Here is an 18,427-nt window from a genome sequence, read left to right as displayed (position 1 = left end):
CCTGCTCGCGGGGCCCCTGACTGTCCCCTCACGGCCCTCTGCATGGGACCCTCCCCCCGGGCAGTCCCCCGCGGGCTGGGGTCACCTCACCCACCCTCGCAGCCTCGACTGGACACACGTCCCGAGAGCCCCCGAGCACAGCCGTAGCCTCCCATCTCCGTCCCCTGCACCCAGCTCGGGGCCGGCCCACGGCACTCATGTTTGTTGAATGAATAAATGACTGAACAGGCCCACAGACGAAGCCATGGCGGGGCAGCTGGCCAGACGGGACGTGGGCTCCTCAGGGAGAGGAGGAGTGAGCGCTAGACCCGGAGGGGCCTTCGCACAGTGGGATCCACCCCGGCTAGACAGGTGGGGACAGGAGATCCAAGTCCCACAGAAGGCACAGAGGCCGATTGGAGTGGACCGGCTGCCCGAGGGCCAGTGTGGGCGCCCGGCCCTGCTCTGTTTTGCCTCGTTCGTCTTTGTCCACCACTGGGTGGACGCTGCGTCTCGGAAGCACCAAAAAGCCAACCAGCCAGTGACCGTGTGAGAGCTGGGCCCGGCCCACCGCGTCCCCAGGGGCCTGGGGAGCACGGGGAAAGTCGCTCCCGAGGGACTCTCCAGGCCTCCGCGATGCAGCTGTGTCCCGGCCTCGGCCCGTCCCTCCGTCCTCAGCACCCAACCCCACTGGCAGGAGGGGCCTCAAGACCCAGGCCCACACGAAAGGACAAACCCTATAGGATTTCACTCATATGAAGTCCCTAGAGGAGTCGAACCCAAAGAAACAAAGAAACTTTGTACTTAAACACGGTTAAAATGGTAAACTTTATGTTATGTGTATTTTACCACAATAAGAAAAAAAAGAGCCAGGCCCTGCCCCATACCCTGCTTCCAGAGGGTTCCAGGGGGGAGCTGGTGACTGATGACACTGGGCACTGAGGCCCCTGAGTGACCAGTGGCCAGGTCCTGAGTTTGGCTGATGGGCCCCTGCATGTGGGGACAGGGAGATTGACCTGCTGGACGAGCTGAGGTCATCGGGGCCCCCTGTCCCCGAGGAGAGAGACGGGGGCGTTCCGCGTGAGTCACAGCTGGAATGGGGCTGCGCGGGCGCCCCGCTCCCGGGGGAGCTGCCGGCGCCCAGTGAGGCCAGAGCTGGGGTCAGGGAGAGCGTTCTGTCCCTTGGCTGCACTCGGGCCACCGGCCCCTCGCACCCCACCTAGGGCTGTGCTTGGCTTGCACATCTGGCTGGGACAGACCGGAAACGAGTCTGTAGCTGCCACCCAGAGGGTCCCGACTCGAGTGTCGACCAGCCTTTGTTCCACCCTGGTCACCACGGCGCCGCTGGAATAGGCAACGGTCTCCCTCATTCTCCCCCAACAGCCCCATGCAAAACCCTGGCTGGAGACCCCGAAAGCCTCAGGCCTCCAGGACAGCCTGACCCCTGCTCCGGAGCCCTCTCCCCCGCTCCCTGGGGTCTCCAGAATCCTGCTGGACTGTAGAGACACCTCCTCCACCCAGTGCCCACCCTGCACACACAGCGAGCCCGCCAACGCCCAAACCCTCCACGGCCCCCCTGCCTAAAAATCCCTCCAAGCGGGATCTAGAGACTGTCATACAGAGTGAAGTAAGTCAGAAAGAGAAAAACAAATATCGTATATTAACGCATGTATGTGGAACCTAGAAAAATGGTACAGATGAGCCGGTTTGCAGGGCAGAAGTTGAGGCACAGATGTAGAGAACAGATATATGGACACCAAGGGGGGAAAACTGCGGTGGGGTGGGGATGGTGGTGGGCTGAATTGGGCGATTGGGATTGACATGTATACACTGATGTGTATAAAATTGATGACTAATAAGAACCTGCAGTATAAACAAACAAACAAAACAACTAATACTAAACTTTCATTGGGTTATTTGTATGGAAATATGTTAATATAAATGTTTCAGACATTAAAAAAAAAAAAAAAAAAAATCCCTCCAAGTGCCCCGCTGCCGGGGACGCCGAGGTTCCTTAATGCTGCTGCCCTCCACCCCCGGGAGCGGCTCCGGCCCGCCTCTCCATCCTCACCCCTCCTGTCTGTCGAGTGAATGAGTCAGCCAAAGTCTAGGGGTTCCCTGGGCCCCGGGACCCTTCCTACCCCGTCTGGAAGTCTGCCAACCCACTGCCGGCCCTTCAGCATCTCCCGGGCAGGCCAAGGCCATCTGTGGGACAGGCAGGCAGTGCCTCCTGCCTGCAAGATGGAACGGCGAGCCCAGGAGCTGATGGGGCCTGAAGGACCTCAGGCCCGGCATGTGACCATGCAGGGAAGACCTCACGTATTCTGTGCAGGAGAGCTCAGCAAGGAGATGCCCCTGCCCAGCCCCACTGCCCTTTGAGCCCCAGCCTGCCTTGCAGGGCCTGCTTGGATTCCTTCCCTGATGGTTAGAAATCGGGCTCCAGAGAATGGCGGGCTGGCTTCAAATCCCTGCTTGGCCCCTTCATGGCTGGGGTCCTCTCTGACCCTCAGTGTCCTCCTCTGTGAGTGGGAAGCTAATAGAGACAATCACACAGAGTGAGAGAGAAGCTGCCTGGAGAGTGCTGGCTCCAGAACCGTGCCACCCTGGGCCTGAGTGTCCAGTGGGGGCAGTGGTGGGGGGATGCCAGGATGGCTGGCCGCAGAGCCACTCACCTGAGGCCTGCCGCTGGGAGACCCTGGAGGCCTCACGCCCCTGGCCAGGTGTTGCCTTGTCTTCGACTCCACTTTCAGCCGCACTCAGGATGCCTGAGCCTGGAGCAGAGTGACAAGAAGGAGAATTGTGAGGACAGAGAGTCCGTGAAGAAATGTCCAGGGAAAGGTCCCCGTTTGGCAGCCGCTCAAAAGCCTTTAAACATGGCCTTGATGCCCAAGCCTGAGGACACATTCCCCCCCAGGGACCAGTCCCTTCCACGCCTCCCGCATGCCCTCCAGCCCCCCTGCACCTGCCCTTCCATCCACCATCCCTCTGGCTTCCATCCACCCATCTCCATCTCCTGGATGAGTCGATGCTTCCTTCTGCTTACACCCAGCTCAGATGCAACCCCATCCCCGGGAGGACTCTACCTCCTCTTGGCTTCCCAGGCTCCGAGACCCTCTCAGGGCCACAGGGCACGCTGCACCGGCCTCCCCAGTTGGCCACCAGCCCAGGTGGGGCCACCCACGTGCCCAGCACAGCCCGGCCTGCAGCAGCCCAACCTCAGCCCTCTCCCCCCGCCCCCTGCCTGTCCCTCGCCAGGGAAAGCTGCCACTGACCTGGGTAGGCCAGGGCTGGAGCGGGGTTCGTCGGCTTTCGGGCCTTCCTCCGGGGGGCTGGCGTGGGGGCTTTGTAGAGACATGAGGCGCTGGCGGGTGCCGAGGTGCCCAGGGAGGTGCGGCTCGCCTGCCACTGTGCCTGGGCCCGGATCTTGTCCCTCAGCTGCTCCAGCCGGGGAGTGCTCTCCCTGGGCTGCGGCGGGGGCCCCAGCACCTGAGGGGTCCTCTCCTTCCAGGTCCCGTGGGGAAATGTGCATGACTCATGGCCCCCCGAGGAGCCGGAGAGGCGGCCCGATGACACCGAGCTGTCCCCACCCTTGGCCTCCTCATCTGTCAACCACACCAGGAGGCTACAGGCCTTCCCCCGGGGGCCGGGCTCCTTGGGGTAGTCAGACCAGGCCACGTGGGGAGATCCCCGCTGGGCACCGGCCTGCTGGGAGGGCTCAGGCCACCTCACAGCAGCCATGACTTCATCCTCGGCTGCAGGCAGATGGAGCTTGTCTTCCCTTGGGAGAGAGAGGCAGACACAGCCTGTCAGGTGCGGAGACGTGGTGGTGCTGAGCAAAACATCTCACGTGAACCCCCACTGTCTCCAGCGCCCTCTCACTCCCCATTTTCCTGTCTCAGACTGAGAAAGGTGGGAGGTGCCAATAAAAAGTACCCCCCCCATTGGTGGCAGTGCTGCGACGTTCTCTCTCGGATCCCGACCACACCCCTTTGAGGTGGGCACTACATCAGCCTCATGTACAGGCTCTGGGGAAGGCACGCAGCAGAGGCAATCCGGCCCAAGCCCTCGCTCCTCACACCAATTTGGCTGCGCTCCAGGAAGGCGTGGCCACCTCCCCAGCAGTGCCTCGGCCCTTGTGTGCTGACACATGCACCCAAGTTGGCACAAACGCTACCTGGACTTGGCACTGGCCTTCCCAACAGCTGGTCTCCCTGGGGCCCCAAGGGAGAGAGGGCACTGCCTCTATCTATCTTTGGGGCGGGGCTGGATCATTTCCCCCGGGCAGGTGGGCGGCATCCCCATGACCAAGGATGACAGGGCAGCATGGCTGGGAGCAAGGGTGGAGCCAGTGAACCCCCATCACCACCTGCCCTGGGGTCAGAAGGTGCTCTCACAGGGCAGCCCTGTGGTCTACAGCCCGGCATCCATCCTCACTCAAGGCAAGCTGGCTCCTGCCCAGCTCCGGATGCCGGTCTGTCCTGGTCCCCTGGCCCATGATGGAAACCCTCAGGACGGTTGTGGAAACTGGGTGGGCACAGTGGGCTGCAGGGCCCTGGGCTGGCAAAAGCCTGGGGCCTTCCCAATGCGCTGCCTCTCAGCAGGGGGTGAGAATTCCGATCGGCCCTGTGACAGCATAATAACCCCGTGTCACTCAGTGACAGAGAGCCAGGGGCTTCAGCCCCTGCTGGGGCTCCAGGCAGCCCCCCTACTCCAGTCCTCCCAGGGCGCCGGGGCCAATGGCTGCCGTGTGTGGTGAGTGAGCTGCCCAGGGCTGGGGGGTCAGGCTAGGCCTGGGCTGGAGTAGGGATGACGTGAGGGCCTGGGGGCGGGGATGAGCAGGGCCAGGGGTGGGCTCAGCCCCAGGCTGGTGGCCGGCTCAAGGTTCAGTTCCAGGTGGGGTCAGCCTGGGAGTCCGGGTGCAGGAGAGAGGAGCCAGCCCGGGCCACGTCCCCAGCAGATGGACGAGGGGCTGAGCGCTCCGGCCCTGACGCTTCGGCTTGTGGGGACTGGTCGGGGGAAGCGGGCGCCGGCTTCCCGCTCTCCCTGGCACGTGCTCAGTGCACCCCTTCGACCACAGAAATAGAGGCTGGAGAGGCCTGAGCGCCAGGAGAGCATCCCAACCTGTCCAACTCCAACTTCCTATCACCTGCTCGACCGCCCCGGCAGGGCAGTGCGGTGAGGGGGACGCGGCCTCTGCCATCTGCTGGCCCTGGGCTCAGCGTGGTCCCCCGAGGAGGAGAGCTGGTTCCTCCTCCAGCTCCACCCTAGCTGGCACGGTAACCTTGGGCGACCAGAGGCCTCACCCCACCCTGTCTCTGGGTCTTGTGAGCCTCTGGTGAGTTCACTCCCACAGGAGGGCCCTGCGGAGTGGCCCTCAGGGAGGGGCTGAGATGGTTAGGAACACTCATTCATTTTAGGAATTGCCCTAAAGGCACTCCTTCCAGGGCGGTGGCGGGGGTGGGGGGGTGGGGGGGTCCAGAGAAAGGCGGGTCTGCAGCAAAGGACCCCCTAATTCCAGGTGGGCATGGAGAATGGAGAGCCGTCCTTGAGGCTCCTTCTAAAGGACCCGTCCTGGGGAACCGGGGACACCTGGAGACGCTGCCGTCTGGGCAGCGCGCAGGGCGGGGCTCTGGTCACTGCGACACAGCCCCACGTTTAGCGGCCAGCAGGAGGGGGAGTCGCCCCGGACAGACCCTGCCTGGAATGTGAGGCGCCCCCTCCGCCCCCGCACAGCCTCCCCTGTAGTTGGGGCCGGGGTGAGGCAGGCACAGAGCCAGCAGGACCCCAGATCCAGCCTCCGGCTCCAGGGCCCTCAACCACACCTGGTGGCCCAGACAGACGCCGTACCTCTGCGGCCAGGTCCCCCTGCCGGCAGCACCGCGACCGCCATCCGGCCCTGCCCCGTCCTCCTGGCCTGGAGCCCCGCCCTGCCTGGACTCGCCCGCTCCACTGGGCACCTTGCCCGGCGAGGCTGAAACGGAGCAGGTCCCACCTGTGTGTTTCTTTAGGACGTTTGCAAGCGGCTGGTCTCCCAGGGAGCCGACCCGGGGCCGCGCGGGAAGGCGGCCCCTGCCGGGAGAGCTGCAGGCAGCAGCGTCCGCCAGCGCTGGGCCGCGCACACACGGGCCTGTGGAAGGCTTCCGCTCCCCTCGGGGGTGGGGCGACATCATAAGGAATGACCAGGGCGTCCCCCGCACGGCCCCCAGAGCCTGGATAGAGGAGGGGACGCCCAAAGACAGCTCCGCCTCCTCCGTTCACAAAGAGCCCCCGACCCCTGGGCAGAATCCCTCGGCGGCCTTGGCAGGAGTGAGAGCCCACGCCCACCGCCCCGCGAAAGGACCCCGCCTGCGCTGCGGCCGCAGGGTCGTGCCCCGAAGCAGAGGCCTGGCCCCTTTACTGAAGGCCTTCCTCCCCGCCACACCCTCAGGCTCCCCCATCAGTTGGGGTCCTGGGGGGGTGTCCTGCCAGGGTCCTCTGGGCTCTCCAGCCCTCCTCCCCTGAGGGCAGAGGGAAAGGGGCATTCTTAGCGGAAGCAGCCGGAGCCTAGACGCAAGAAGTTTCTCCTGACGGGTGGGCCTGGTGGCCCTCTGTTCCCTTTAGCAGGGCCTCAGCTGCCCCCAGGGGTCAAGGACACCTACTCCTCCAGGAAGAAGCCACGTCATAAACATGACGGGGCCGTCAGCTTAAACCCTCTACTGGCGATAAAAGCAAAATCATGAAAACAAGTGCGTGGCGAACTTGGAAACAAACCCAACGGCCTCCCTGCCCAGGACCCCAGCTCCTGTCTCCCCTGCCCGGCTGCAGCGGCCGCTGGGCTTGGCTCTGGGCTGCAGCTGGGTGGCCGCGAGTGGCAGTGTCATCTCCCGCCTGGGTCGCCTTCCGCGAGGCTCCGAGAAGGCTGCTGGGCGGGGGCCACAGCCAGAGGCGAGGAGCAGCCCCATGCAGGCTCACCCACCTGGCAGCATCGCAGCTGAGCCCAGAGCCGCAGGCCCGTGAGGACTGAGGCCCCCGCCAGCGGGTGTGGCACATGCAGCGCCCCGTCCTGATGCCCTCCCTGGCTTGTGCCGGCCTGATGCCACTCTCTGAGAAAGTCCCCTCAGCTCCCTGTGAGTGGGGCCCCGTCCCTCTGCCCCCCATGGGGTGGGGACCGCTGGGGGATGGGGGTGGCCTGTGTGCAGATGCCTTTGGCTTCGGGAGCCCCCAGCACGGTCGGGGCAGGGGGGGGCGTGGGGATCCCACCTCAGCTGTCCTGCCCACGGTCCTGCGGGAGGAGTCCAGCTCCGCTCCTCGGGTTCAGCCCCAGCCTCGTGTCCTGGGCCCGGCAGGGTCGGAAGCCGGGGGGCGGGGGTCTTCACAGCCGGCCACACCCCCAGGGCCGGGAGACACAGCACCCGTGGGTCCCTGGGGCCACGCCAAGCTTGGCCAGGTCTGAGAGGGGTCACAAGGGACGGGTTTCTCGGCTGGGAGGGGCTGCATGAAGAGCAAACCGAGCGGCCTGTGCCCCCCTGCCCGGCACGTGGTGGACGCAGAGGTAGAGCCGCGACCCCAGACATGCCAGGTGCTTGCCGGTGACCTCGGGCAGGTCGTTCAGTTTGCTCATCAGGAAAGTGGGCGCAACAGTAGCCCCCACTTGGCAGGGTTCTCGAGAGGGTCAGGAGACACATGGTACTCAGTGCCCCTTGGGTTGGGCACAGACTGAGAAATGAGAGCCGGGCACCTCTGTTCCCACCCGGCCCAGCCCAGGCCCCCATGACACGCCTGCACCATGAGGCCAGAGAGTGGTGACCCACCAGGGCAGCCGTTTCTGTCCCTTGCTGCCACCTGGCCTGGGGCCTGGCATGCCATCCACCGCACCCGCAGCCGCTGCACCGTGAGAAGTGGCCGGGCTGGCTGGTGGATCGGGTGGGGACGCGGGTGAGGAGGGACTCCCGCCTCCTGGACGCGGCCCTCGCTCTGCTCTAATCAGCCACACTGTTTACTCTCCCCACCGTGTCCCTAGGACAGCCAGCCCCGAGCAGGCTTGAGCAGGCTGGGGACAGTTGGACCACCCCGCTCACAGCCTCCGGGGCCCCAGGGTCAGAAACCACAGAGGGGGCAGCAGCGACAACAGCTGGCACAGGCCTGGACGTTGGCATGGCACCTGCCAGACGCAGCCCTGGGGAAGCAGCGGCCCCGCAGGGGACACACCCACGCCAGCCCCTGCCACGCCGGGAGTCTCTAGCGGAGCAGACCTCGCCCAGAAGCCACAGGCAGCCGGGGCCCAAGGGGCACAGGGGCTGAGAGGCCAGAGGAAGCCATCCCAAGGCTGACCCAGGCTCCGGGCACATCGGGGAAGTGACGTGCAGACGGCAAGGGCACCTGGGCACTTGCGCCCTGCTGCTCAGAGGCACACGCTTCCCCTTTGATACCTGCCGTGCACACACACACACACACACAGAGACACACACACACACTACACACACTAGACACACACACAAATAACACACTACACACACATAGATACACCACACACACAGACACACACAAACAACACACCACACAGACACACAGACACACAGCACACACACACACACACACACACACACAGGCCCAGTACGTCCCCCAGGTGACATGGCCCTGTCACCTTGCCCACTGTCACACAACGCAGAGCAGAGACCTGCCCTCGGCCCTGGCCGCCCAAATTAGGAGCACCTGGCAGCCCTGGGAAAGGAGCCTGGGGACATGACACACCCAGCATGGCTTTGCCCCCAGGAGGTCCCAAGTCCTCAGAGGGGGCCCTCAGGCAGGAAGACCCCTCCCAAGGGGGGCAGGGCGGAGGAAGGTGACTGCTCTGGGCTCAGCCAAGCCCGCAGGAAGCGCCTGGGGAGGCCGGGTAGGGCTCAGGCAGGGACCCCAGAGGACTCACCTGCTGGAGGGCTCCAGGCCTCCCCGTCCGTGGGAGGGTGCGGGGCGGCAGCCATGGCTCAAAGGCCAGCGGCAAGCAGAGCGCCAGGACCCGGGCACCCAGGCCTCCGGGTCCGGGGAGGTCAGGCGGGGAGAGGCCCGCCCCACCGTTGCCAAAGAAACCCCCGGCGTCCCTCTGACAGTGCGGGCTCCTCCTCCAGGCTGCTGGGAGCCTGCAGGACCCGTGCCAGGCGCCAGGCGCCTCACCTGCACCAACGCCCCACCCGAGCGGAGGTACGCACATGGGGCACCCTCCCTACGGCACGAGGAACTGCCCAGAGCCCCGCTTTCGCCCTCCTCCCCAGAACCCGCACCCCGCACCGGGGCTCTGGGGGCTGGGAGCAGGGGGCCTGGAGGTGGACGAGTGCCATCCCTTCTGACACAGGATGTGAGGCGTGTGTCACTGGGACAGCTCACACCTCCAGAGCAGCCCTCCAGGCGTGGAGACCGGGTGGGCGGTGTGCGTGGGTCGGGGTGGGGGACGTGTGTGCAGGCACAGAGCGCCGCGCGGTCCAGTTACACCAAACTCACAAACCGCAAAGCGCCTCGCATCCTTGGGGTCGGCATGGCAGCCTCGGCCGAGCGACGGGAGGTGGCGCTTTCCTGTGGCCCTTACACTGGTTTTCCAACTAAGGCTGCTGGTGAGTGTGGGGAAGAGCGTGCTGTTTCCCCCCGCCCCCTGTCACCCCCCATCCAGCTCCAACCACAGGTCTGCGGGGGAGGGGGGCAGGGTGGGTGCCCAGGGGTCCCGGGGGCTGCCCGATAAACATCCGGTCTTCCCAGCTGCCAACTTAGCTGGCTATGGGGCCACACCGGCAGGTGGCGCCCTGTCCCCATCATGGAGGGGGAGCCAGCCCCCTACGGGGGTGCCAGGGGACTGTCCCACAGGCCTTTGCTGTTCCTGCCACCACCTCACCCCCATAGTTATGTCCCTCCCCCAAAAAACTCTAGAAATACAGTCTTTTGCGAAGAAACTCCTCTTGGTGTTCAGGAAGTTTGGATTTAGGGACGGAGACAGAGCAGCCTGGCCTCTTAAATACTCAGGGGCATGTCTGCCCCCCTGGAGGAGGTATGGGGGGGCAGCAGGCCCTCAGTCCCTGGGGAATTGTTGGATGCTGTCCCGGGAGAGCCAGGCACCTGGAAAGGTCACCTCGGACTGGAGCTGGACCCTCCATGAAAGACCACACTGGAGGTGGCTGGGACCCTGGGCCAGAGGTTCCACAGGGCGCCGACCCCTGCGGTCGGCAGGTGTGGTGCTGGAGCGCTGCACCCCTGCCTGGGCCTGCCTCGGCCGCCATGAGCCAGGAAGTATCTGGCACCTGAAGATGGCTGGGCTCAGGTGTGTGCACAGATTGGCTTTGTCCATCGATGCCGGAGAGGTGGGGAGAATCCACCTGGCCTGAGGGCTGGACACGGTGGCTGGAGCCTACAAAGAGCCCCAAGTCGATCAACAAAGACCCCAACACTTCCAGGGGGCGGCAGCAGTGCATCCGCTGTCCAGACTCAGCCCCCAGGCGTTTGGCACCCCCCTGGCGGGTCCCGCTGGAATTCTGAGATGCGGACTTCAGATCCAAAAAGCACCACGACTGAAAACACGTTAATTTTTTTCTTTGTTAAAAGGAAATGCGTCAATGCAAACACTGAGACAACTTTCCTGGCCGCCGGGCCACCTCTTCAGTCCACGGGTTCCAGGTCTGAAAACTGGCTCAGGGTCAAAACCCACGCCAGGGACTGTGGCATTTCTATCGGGGCAGCCACCCTCCGCCTCTCGGTCATCCGTCCTTAATTTACTCTGACAAACGTAAGAGGCCTTCCCCAGAGGCACCTGGGGTAGCTGCACTGGGAAAGGGAATGGCAGACATGGTACAGACATCAGGACACAGGGCCAGGGTTGACACTGAGGCCCAGGGAACCCCATCAGACAGGCAGTGAACAGAGTTCCGCCCGAGGTCCAGCTTAGAGCGGGTCCGCTGGGTCACAGACCCCCTGGTGGTCCCCTCCACAGTCTGCGGATGTAGAATTCACAAACCCCACGTGGGATCCGTGGTCTGTGGGGTAAGAGCTATTGTTGTGATCATGGCGGGAAGGTTAAGGGTATGAAACGTCTCCCCTCCATGGCCCAGAGAGTAAAGCAAAAGCAGCATCACCTCCAGGGTAGGGGGACGGGGAGACGGGTGCCCTCCTGGAGGATCCGAAGGATGCAGGGGGGCTGGTCCCCAGCATACCTCCATTTCATTCTCCAGCCCAGTCCCTGCTGAAAGGGAGTAGGTCGTGGAGCCCGACCACAGCCTCCAGGGCAGGGTGACGTGGCCCCAGGGATACGAGGCCCTGCGGTGTGGTGCAGCCTCCATCCCCTTCAGAGACAGATGGCGTTCTCTACGTGGGATGCACACGGCACCTACTGCAGGTCTGTCTGGGGCTGTGTCTGACTCCCTTCCCGGAGCCACAGGCATCACAAGGACCCAGCTCATCAGGGGCGCGATGCCGCTGGGCTGGCTGGACAAGACGCGGGGTGACACGTGCTCTCCAGAGGGCAGCCTCGGGCGGCAGCAGATAGAACAGCCAGGACTCGGAAAGATTGCAAGGCCAGCCGCACCGTGAACATTCTAGAGGTCTAGGGGAGGGGGGTGCCCCCGGGCGTGCCCTCCAAGCAAAGGCCAGGTGGTTGCATCTTGCACCTCCTGCCGGGAACAGGGAAGTACCATGCCTGGCAAGCCTCTCGGGTTCTGGAGGCAGCACAGCCCACGCCTAGGGATGTGCTCTGGCCATTTCCCGGGTGACGCAGAAGGCCGGCAGCGTGGAGGGCTACCCAGAGCGGGAAAGGGCCCCCAGCAGGCAGGCTGGCATTGCCCACATCTGTGATGGGCAAAGCTTGTGGTTGGGGGCAAGCCCAGAGGGAGGGAGAGTCATGGCCCAGGCCCCAGGCTCTGCGTGGAGGCCACACCATCAGAGGAAGAGTTTCACCCTGTTGTGGCCTGAATATTTGTGTCCTTCCCAGATCCATATGTTGAGCCCTAAGGCCCCGTGTGGCTGTATTTGGAATAAAGAAGTAATTACGGTTAAATGAGGTCATGGGGAAGGGGGGCTGATCCGATAGGATTGGTGTCCTAATAAGAGGAAACACAAGAGAGATTATGCTCTGTCTCCTGGCCCCCATGTGCACGCACGGAGGAAAGGCCACGTGAGGACACAGCGAGAAGGCGGCCGTCTGCAAGCCTAGAATTCCTCACCGGGAACCAAATCTGCTGGTGCCTTGATCTTGGACGTCCAGCCTCCAGGCCTGTGAGAAATAAATGTCTGTTGTTTAAGCCGTCCAGTCGGTGGTGTTTTGTTACCCGGCTTGAGCTGACTAAGAGACATGCCTACTGGGCCCTGAGACAGATGCCTGGCCAGGCTCCAGACATGACATGGCAGGGACTGCCCACCACAAGCTGGGCCCAGTCGGGCCACCCGGTCACAAAGGGGCTTTTTGATGGTTCACAGTGGCTCCTTGCCCTAATTCTGAGCTTTGACCAGCCTTGCAGGGACCCTGGGGCCTGGGCCCCCGTATCTGGGGAGGGAGGCCCTGGCGCCCCCCCCCCTTCCTTCCTGTTGCTTCCCCGCTCAGCTACCCGGGGCCAGACACAGGTCTTTTGGGAAATGTCCATGCTCCCGTCCTGGGAGATTCACGGTCTGAAGGAGGGAAGGCAGTGCCAACCACAGGGAGGGGCAGGAGGGTCAGGTACTCTTCCGACTGGGGGCTCCCTAGGGCCTCACGTGCTTTGCTCCATTAAGGCTGCCGTCCCTGTTCACCTCAACCATCGCCCCTGGATTAATTAGGACCACAGACACAGAGGCCCCACACCCAGGGCAACCTGAAAACCATGCACGGCCTCAGGGTTCAGCGTCCCCAGGGTCCTTCCCTCTCCCCAAGGGACTGACCAGATGACTCGGAAATTAGGGAAAGGACCCACTGTCCTTGTCCCAGGGCAACTGTGAAGGATCAACCCATGAAAATGGCCCCTACCACCCTGCCCTTTTTAACCCTGGGCTGAGGCCACACAGGCCTGGGAGAGGAGGCTGCTGGCAGAGCAGAAGGGCCAGGAGAGGGCGCTGAGGAGGATGCGGGGTTTCCATGGCAACCTTCAGCTGCCTAGGCTGGGAACCACTGGGCAGAGAGGCTCAGGGAGGGGACCCCCGTGGGTGTGTGGGCCAGGCTGGCAGGAGTGTGGTCCCACTCTCCTGCTCTCCTTTCACTTCATCGCTGCTGGACAGACAGATGGACATTGCTCAGGGACCGCGCTGAGGCAGGCAGCTCCTCCGGCTGCTGTACGCCTGCTTGGTGCCTCACGCCTCCTGGGAGGCAAGTCCAGACGTGGGCCGGCGGGGAAGGGCAAGGGGTGCATAGCCCCTCTTGAGAACACCTGTGGTAGGGCTTCCAGGGCCCAGGGTGCCCTGAACAGCTGGCCGCCTCCCGCTCCGCCCAGAGTCCCGTGCCCCCAGGCCTTCCCAACACTGCTTCCCGGTGCCGGGCACCCCTGAGCTCAGCACCCTGCCTTCTGCCTTCCCTGCCTTCCCCTCCTCCCCGGGAAGTGGCCGCACGTCCCCTGAGTGCCCTCCGTCCTCCCTCGACACAGCTCTGCACTCCTGCAGCTCCAGCCTGACTTGGGGGCGGCACGTCCCCCCTCCAGGCCTGCCTGAGGGTGACGGTGTCTGAGGGCAGGGGAGGGTTGGGGGCTGGGGCCTCGCCTCCTCCACACCTGGCGGGGGGCAGGGTGTTCAGGCAGGTGTGGGGGGCTCCCGCAGGGGTGAGTGGGTGTCCCGGGGACCAGGTGTGCTCCAGGCTCTGTGACCACACCCCCGGTGTGGCAGGTGGCACACAGGTGATGAGCATCCAGTGCTCAGGGGCCAAGGCCAGGGGCAATGAGAGTGAGGGGAGGGGTGCTGAAGGGAGCAGGCCCCCGCTGCAGGGCCCAGGGCTCAGGGACCTTCCTCAAGTTCCAGCTGTTCTTCCAGGTTCCCAGCCAGCAGGCCTGCTCTTGTCCCCCAGCCTGGTGGCCCCAGAGGCACCTGGGCTCCCTCTGGCCTTGCTGTCAAATGGAGCACCTGTCCCAGAGGGGCAGGCAAACTCCCGGCCCATCGGTCCCACACACGAGTCTCATGTCTGCTGTGCTCCAGGGCCACGCCAAGGGCTTCACAGGCAAGACCTCATTCACCAGGCTCCCATTTGAGAGAGAACAGAGAGGCCCAGAGAAGGGCTGGGGCCCCAGTTCGTGAGTAGCCCTGCTGTGCCCCAAGCCCCACACTTGCCCTACACTCTAGATGAGCCGGGGGGGGGGGTCTAAATGCAGAGAGAATTTGTCATCAGTCAGTGAGCATCTGTGTGTCAGCCCCATGCCAGGAGCTTCAGCGATCCCAGCTGGTCCTTGCCCACCTGCAGCACACAGGTGCTCTGCCCAGCCTTTTGCCCACCAGTAAGGACCTGGTACATAGCAGTGACATGTCTATGAGGTGAATGTCACACAGCCTCCACCCCCAGTTGTGTCTGTGATGTCCAGGTAATGCTCACAATATAATGTTAATGGGGAGGGACTTGCCTGGCGGTCCAGTGGTTAAGACTCTGCGCTTCCACTGCAGGGGGCACGGCTTTGATCCCCGGTCAGGGGAACTAAGATCCTGCATGCTGTGCAGCTGCGGCCAAAAAAAAATTTTTTAAATGTTCATTGGGAGCAAAAGGCTACAAAACTACCTGCGCTACATGATCCAAGTTATGTAGCAGCCTTGTCAGTGCATACGAGAACTGGGTGCAGTGTGGTGAACGGCGGTCCCAAAAGAGACATCCACCTACAATGGTAAATGTGACCTCATTTGGGAAAAAAGGGTAATTGCAAATGAAATTAAATTAAGGCTCTTGAGATGAGATCATCCCCAGTTAGGGTGGGTCCTAAATCCAAGGCAAGTCCTTTCAGGAGGAGAGAAAACATAGACCGAGAGGAGAGACACAGGGAGAAGAGGGGAGACCTCATGAAGATAGAGGCAGAGATGGGAGTGATTTGGCCACAAGCCACGGGACACCTGGAGCCCCAGAAGTTGGAAGAGACAGGAAGGACTCCTGCTGGACCCTCCAGACAGAGCGGGACCCCACCAGCACCTAGATTCTTCTGGCTTCCGGAGCTGAGAGAGAACGAATTTCTGTCATTTTAAGCCACCCAGTTGTGGTCATTTGTTTCAGCAGCCCTAGGAGACTAATACGGAGGCCCACGCCCCATCAGGCAGCATTTAACCAGCCCTTACTGTGCCTTCTGTCACACTTCCAATGGGTCCAGCCTCCCAGTGAGCCTGGGAGGTAAGTATCAGAGAGACAGAACTTGCCTGGGTTGAAATGTGAGCCCAGGCATCTGGCTCTTCACCACAGCATGGCCTGGCTTCTCTCCCCAGAGGGTCTGGGTCCACGATCCATCATCACACTCCTGGAATGGGGAGCTGCCAGTGGGCAGAGAACCCCCAAAAGGGAGAAACCCACTGCATTTTCTGTTTGCCTGGGGGGCTTCCTAGCATTTATTTGGATCAGCAGATTCGCCTTCCTAATTGTTCGGTTTAGGCTGTTGTTAAAAGGTTCCCTCTCCCACCCCACACCCAAGGCCTGGGGGGCTTGGAGCCATCCCAGGAACCTGGAGCCCAAATACACTCTCCTCTGTCTCTCTCCTTCTCTGTCTCTGTCTGTCTCTCCCTCTCTCTGTCTCTGTCTCGCTCCCTCTCTCCAGCACTCACAGGCCTGGGGGCACAGACGGGCAGGGGCAGGGGTTTCCGTCACACAGGCCAAGGACGAGCCCTGCCATGGACAAGTGAGCGCGTGTCTGCTTCACGAGCACCTGCTTCCTCCCCACAGGCCCTGGGGGCATAAACTGGGTGATAAAGCTAACAGCTGCCAGCCAGAGCCCCAGGAATGTCGCATGGCCAGGTGTCATTCGCGGTGGCGTACAGCCTCAAGCACACCTCCAGCCATTTCCTGGATGTGTGTCATCTCCCAGCGAGGTGCTCAGGACCCCGTGGGTGGACAGACCGTTTCCTTCCGGGCTTCCTGCAACACCTGCTATCCACCCTGCAGCCCCCACTCTCCAGGGACTTTGAGGCCCCAAGGGGCTGTGGGTGATGTCTCAGGGGCCTTGGGGCAATGGGGGGCACATACCCTAAAACTGTGCAGAAGAATGAGTTCTTTCTCAGGGTAATGAGATTTTTAGAAATGGTGGTAAAAATGAGCGTTCTTTTTACTTAAGCGCATATGTGTGCGTGTGTGCGTGCATGCCCCTGTGTGTTTGGGTCTCTCCTCTCTCTGTCCACCTCTTTCCTCAGGTCCAGGTCAGGCACCTCGGCCAGTGGCACCTGGTGGTGATCCCAGCCCCACTGGGCCCCGCAGGAGCAGCCTTGTGTGGGGAGGGGGCCCCGGGAGGTGTGGGTGGGAGGAGGCGGGGTCTGGGAGGCCGTTGTCTGGGAGCTGTCATGGCCACCGGGACATCCCCATCTTCCCCCGGCCCTGGCAGATGCCTGGGTGGGTCTCAGAGGTAGAACGTCCTGTCGAAGCCCGGGTGCTGGTTCTTTGTCCCCGGGATGGCTCCGGGTAGGCCGGTCACCTTCCCCCAGGCTGGTCCTCATCTGGGGTCCGTGTCAGCCTTGAGTGACCACCTCTCTGCAGGAGCCCAGGCCTCTCCACTCCCAAGGGCTCAGCCACAACCCTGCAACGGTCCACTGTCATCTCTCACCGGCCTCTCCAGGGGACAGAAACAGGAAGGGGCAAGTTAGGAAATCAGGGCTTGACCTCAGCTCCCCCGAGGCCCAGCCTGGCCACCAGGGGCATCACGGCCCTGGCTGCTTGTCAACGGGAAGGGCGTGCTGATGAGGCAGGATGCCAGGGAGGGTGAGTGATGGCAGGCAGGCACGCGGCAGGTGCCCCCAGGTGGAGGTGGCACTGTTGACGGCCGCCAGGAGCAGGGCCCTGGGTGTGCTGACACTAAACCCTTGGCACTCTGAGTGTGGTGGGCTGGCTCATGAGAGGTGGTGCCTGTTGGGACCAGGTCCGGCGTCACTGCCTGCACCAGCCCATCGCAGCCCCTCCCTGCTCCCTGTTGACCGGGGCTAGAAGGAGGATCCAGGTGGGAAACTGCTTTTCTCCCCTCCGGTGCTCCTTTGGCAATGAGGACTGTTAGGCTGTGTTCACAGCCTCCTGAGGAAACACTCTGCCTGGGCTGGTGCACCGAGCGTCACGGGGGAATTTACACGACAGAACGCACGGAGCCCAGGTGTGTGCGGGCAGCAGGTCTCTGCACCTGGTAGGCTGCGGGGAGGGGTGAGCAGCCGAGTGAATGGCGGGGCGAGATGGGTCCAGCGCCAGCAGGGGCAGGTGGTGATGGAGGGTTGGTGCCCCCAGGAGCTCCTGCTCCCCAAGACCTGTCACCTGGCAGCCCCCTGCTCTCCGCGGAGCCGAGCCACACCTGGTCTCAAAACTGGGTGGCCACGTGGGCAATGCATGTTGGGTCTGGTGCCTGCCCACATTCCACCCTCCTCTGTGGGTCCTCTCGATGGCAGACAATCGGGCCTCTGGATGGGAGAAGACACACCTCTGTGCCGTGTGGCGAGGACCGCCTGCAGGGGTCCAGTGGGGCCAGGTGCCCTGGCACGGGGAGCATGGTCCCAGCAGCTGGCATTCCCTGAGCTCTCACTGTGTGCCAGGCACAGTGACCATCACGGTCCAGACCCCACGATCCTTCCCAACGCCGGCAGGATGGGGCTGCTGAACCCTATTTACAGGTGGCAGAACCGAGGCTCAGACAGGGAGAGCAACTTGTACCAGGCACACAGCGGGGTGGGGGTGGGGATGGCCTAACTCAGAGCTGGAGCCCTTGGCCAGCTCACTGCCCAGCACCCCCAAGAGGGTTCTAGCTCCCCCGGGAAGCTCTGATAGAAAGTTGAGACCCTTCTAGCCCAGGGACCTGAGCTCCCCAGTACCCCCGCTCGCAGGAAGGAAGAAAGAAGATGCCTTCCCTGCAGGACCACTCTGGGGCCACGAATCGCTCCCTCACTCCACCATTCACGTCACATCACTATGAGGGTGGCCTTCCTGGTATGAGGCACCCGGCCGCAGACCCAGGGGACCCGCAGGGGGCTCACAGCAGCGGCCTCCTGGGGACACTGAGCTTAGGCCTGGAACGGGTGGGGCCCACAGCAGCCCCTGCCCTGACAATGAGGCCAGCTCAGGGGTTCCCCAAGGACGCAGGCCTGGGGCTGCCGTAAACGAGGGTGGTGCCCTTACCCCCTGCACCACCCACCCTGCAGGGGCCAGACGGCGGCCGCGGCCAAGGCCGAGAGCAAGGCCTTGCCCAGCTCCTGTGGTCATCGGGGGAGGGTGACCTGGCCAAGCCGCCGCCGCTGCGCTCTGGGCACAGATGGTTCCATCCCCGCTGCCTCTTCCGCAGGAAAAACAAACCAGCTCGGGGCCAGCAGTCCTTTTTTACCTCGTGTTTATTTTCAC

General features: G+C 63.1%; 1 protein-coding gene across 1 annotated transcript in view; it reads right to left on the bottom strand.

Moving 5' to 3' along the window:
- CCDC187 (coiled-coil domain containing 187) overlaps positions 1-10,288 on the bottom strand; it is a 44,646-nt gene extending 34,358 nt beyond the window's left edge. The window contains exons 1-4 of the mRNA XM_061200826.1: positions 10,060-10,288; positions 8,885-9,095; positions 3,252-3,757; positions 2,652-2,750 (exon numbers count right to left, since the gene is read on the bottom strand). Of these exons, the coding sequence (XP_061056809.1) occupies positions 2,652-2,750; positions 3,252-3,757; positions 8,885-9,095; positions 10,060-10,288 (1,045 nt within the window). The remainder of the gene's footprint in view (positions 1-2,651; positions 2,751-3,251; positions 3,758-8,884; positions 9,096-10,059) is intronic.
- Between the last annotated feature and the right edge of the window lie 8,139 nt (positions 10,289-18,427).

Source organism: Eubalaena glacialis, chromosome 9, assembly GCF_028564815.1.
Source record: "Eubalaena glacialis isolate mEubGla1 chromosome 9, mEubGla1.1.hap2.+ XY, whole genome shotgun sequence".
NCBI classification, from domain to species: Eukaryota; Metazoa; Chordata; class Mammalia; order Artiodactyla; family Balaenidae; genus Eubalaena; species Eubalaena glacialis.
This window is presented reverse-complemented; position numbering and strand designations above follow the sequence as displayed.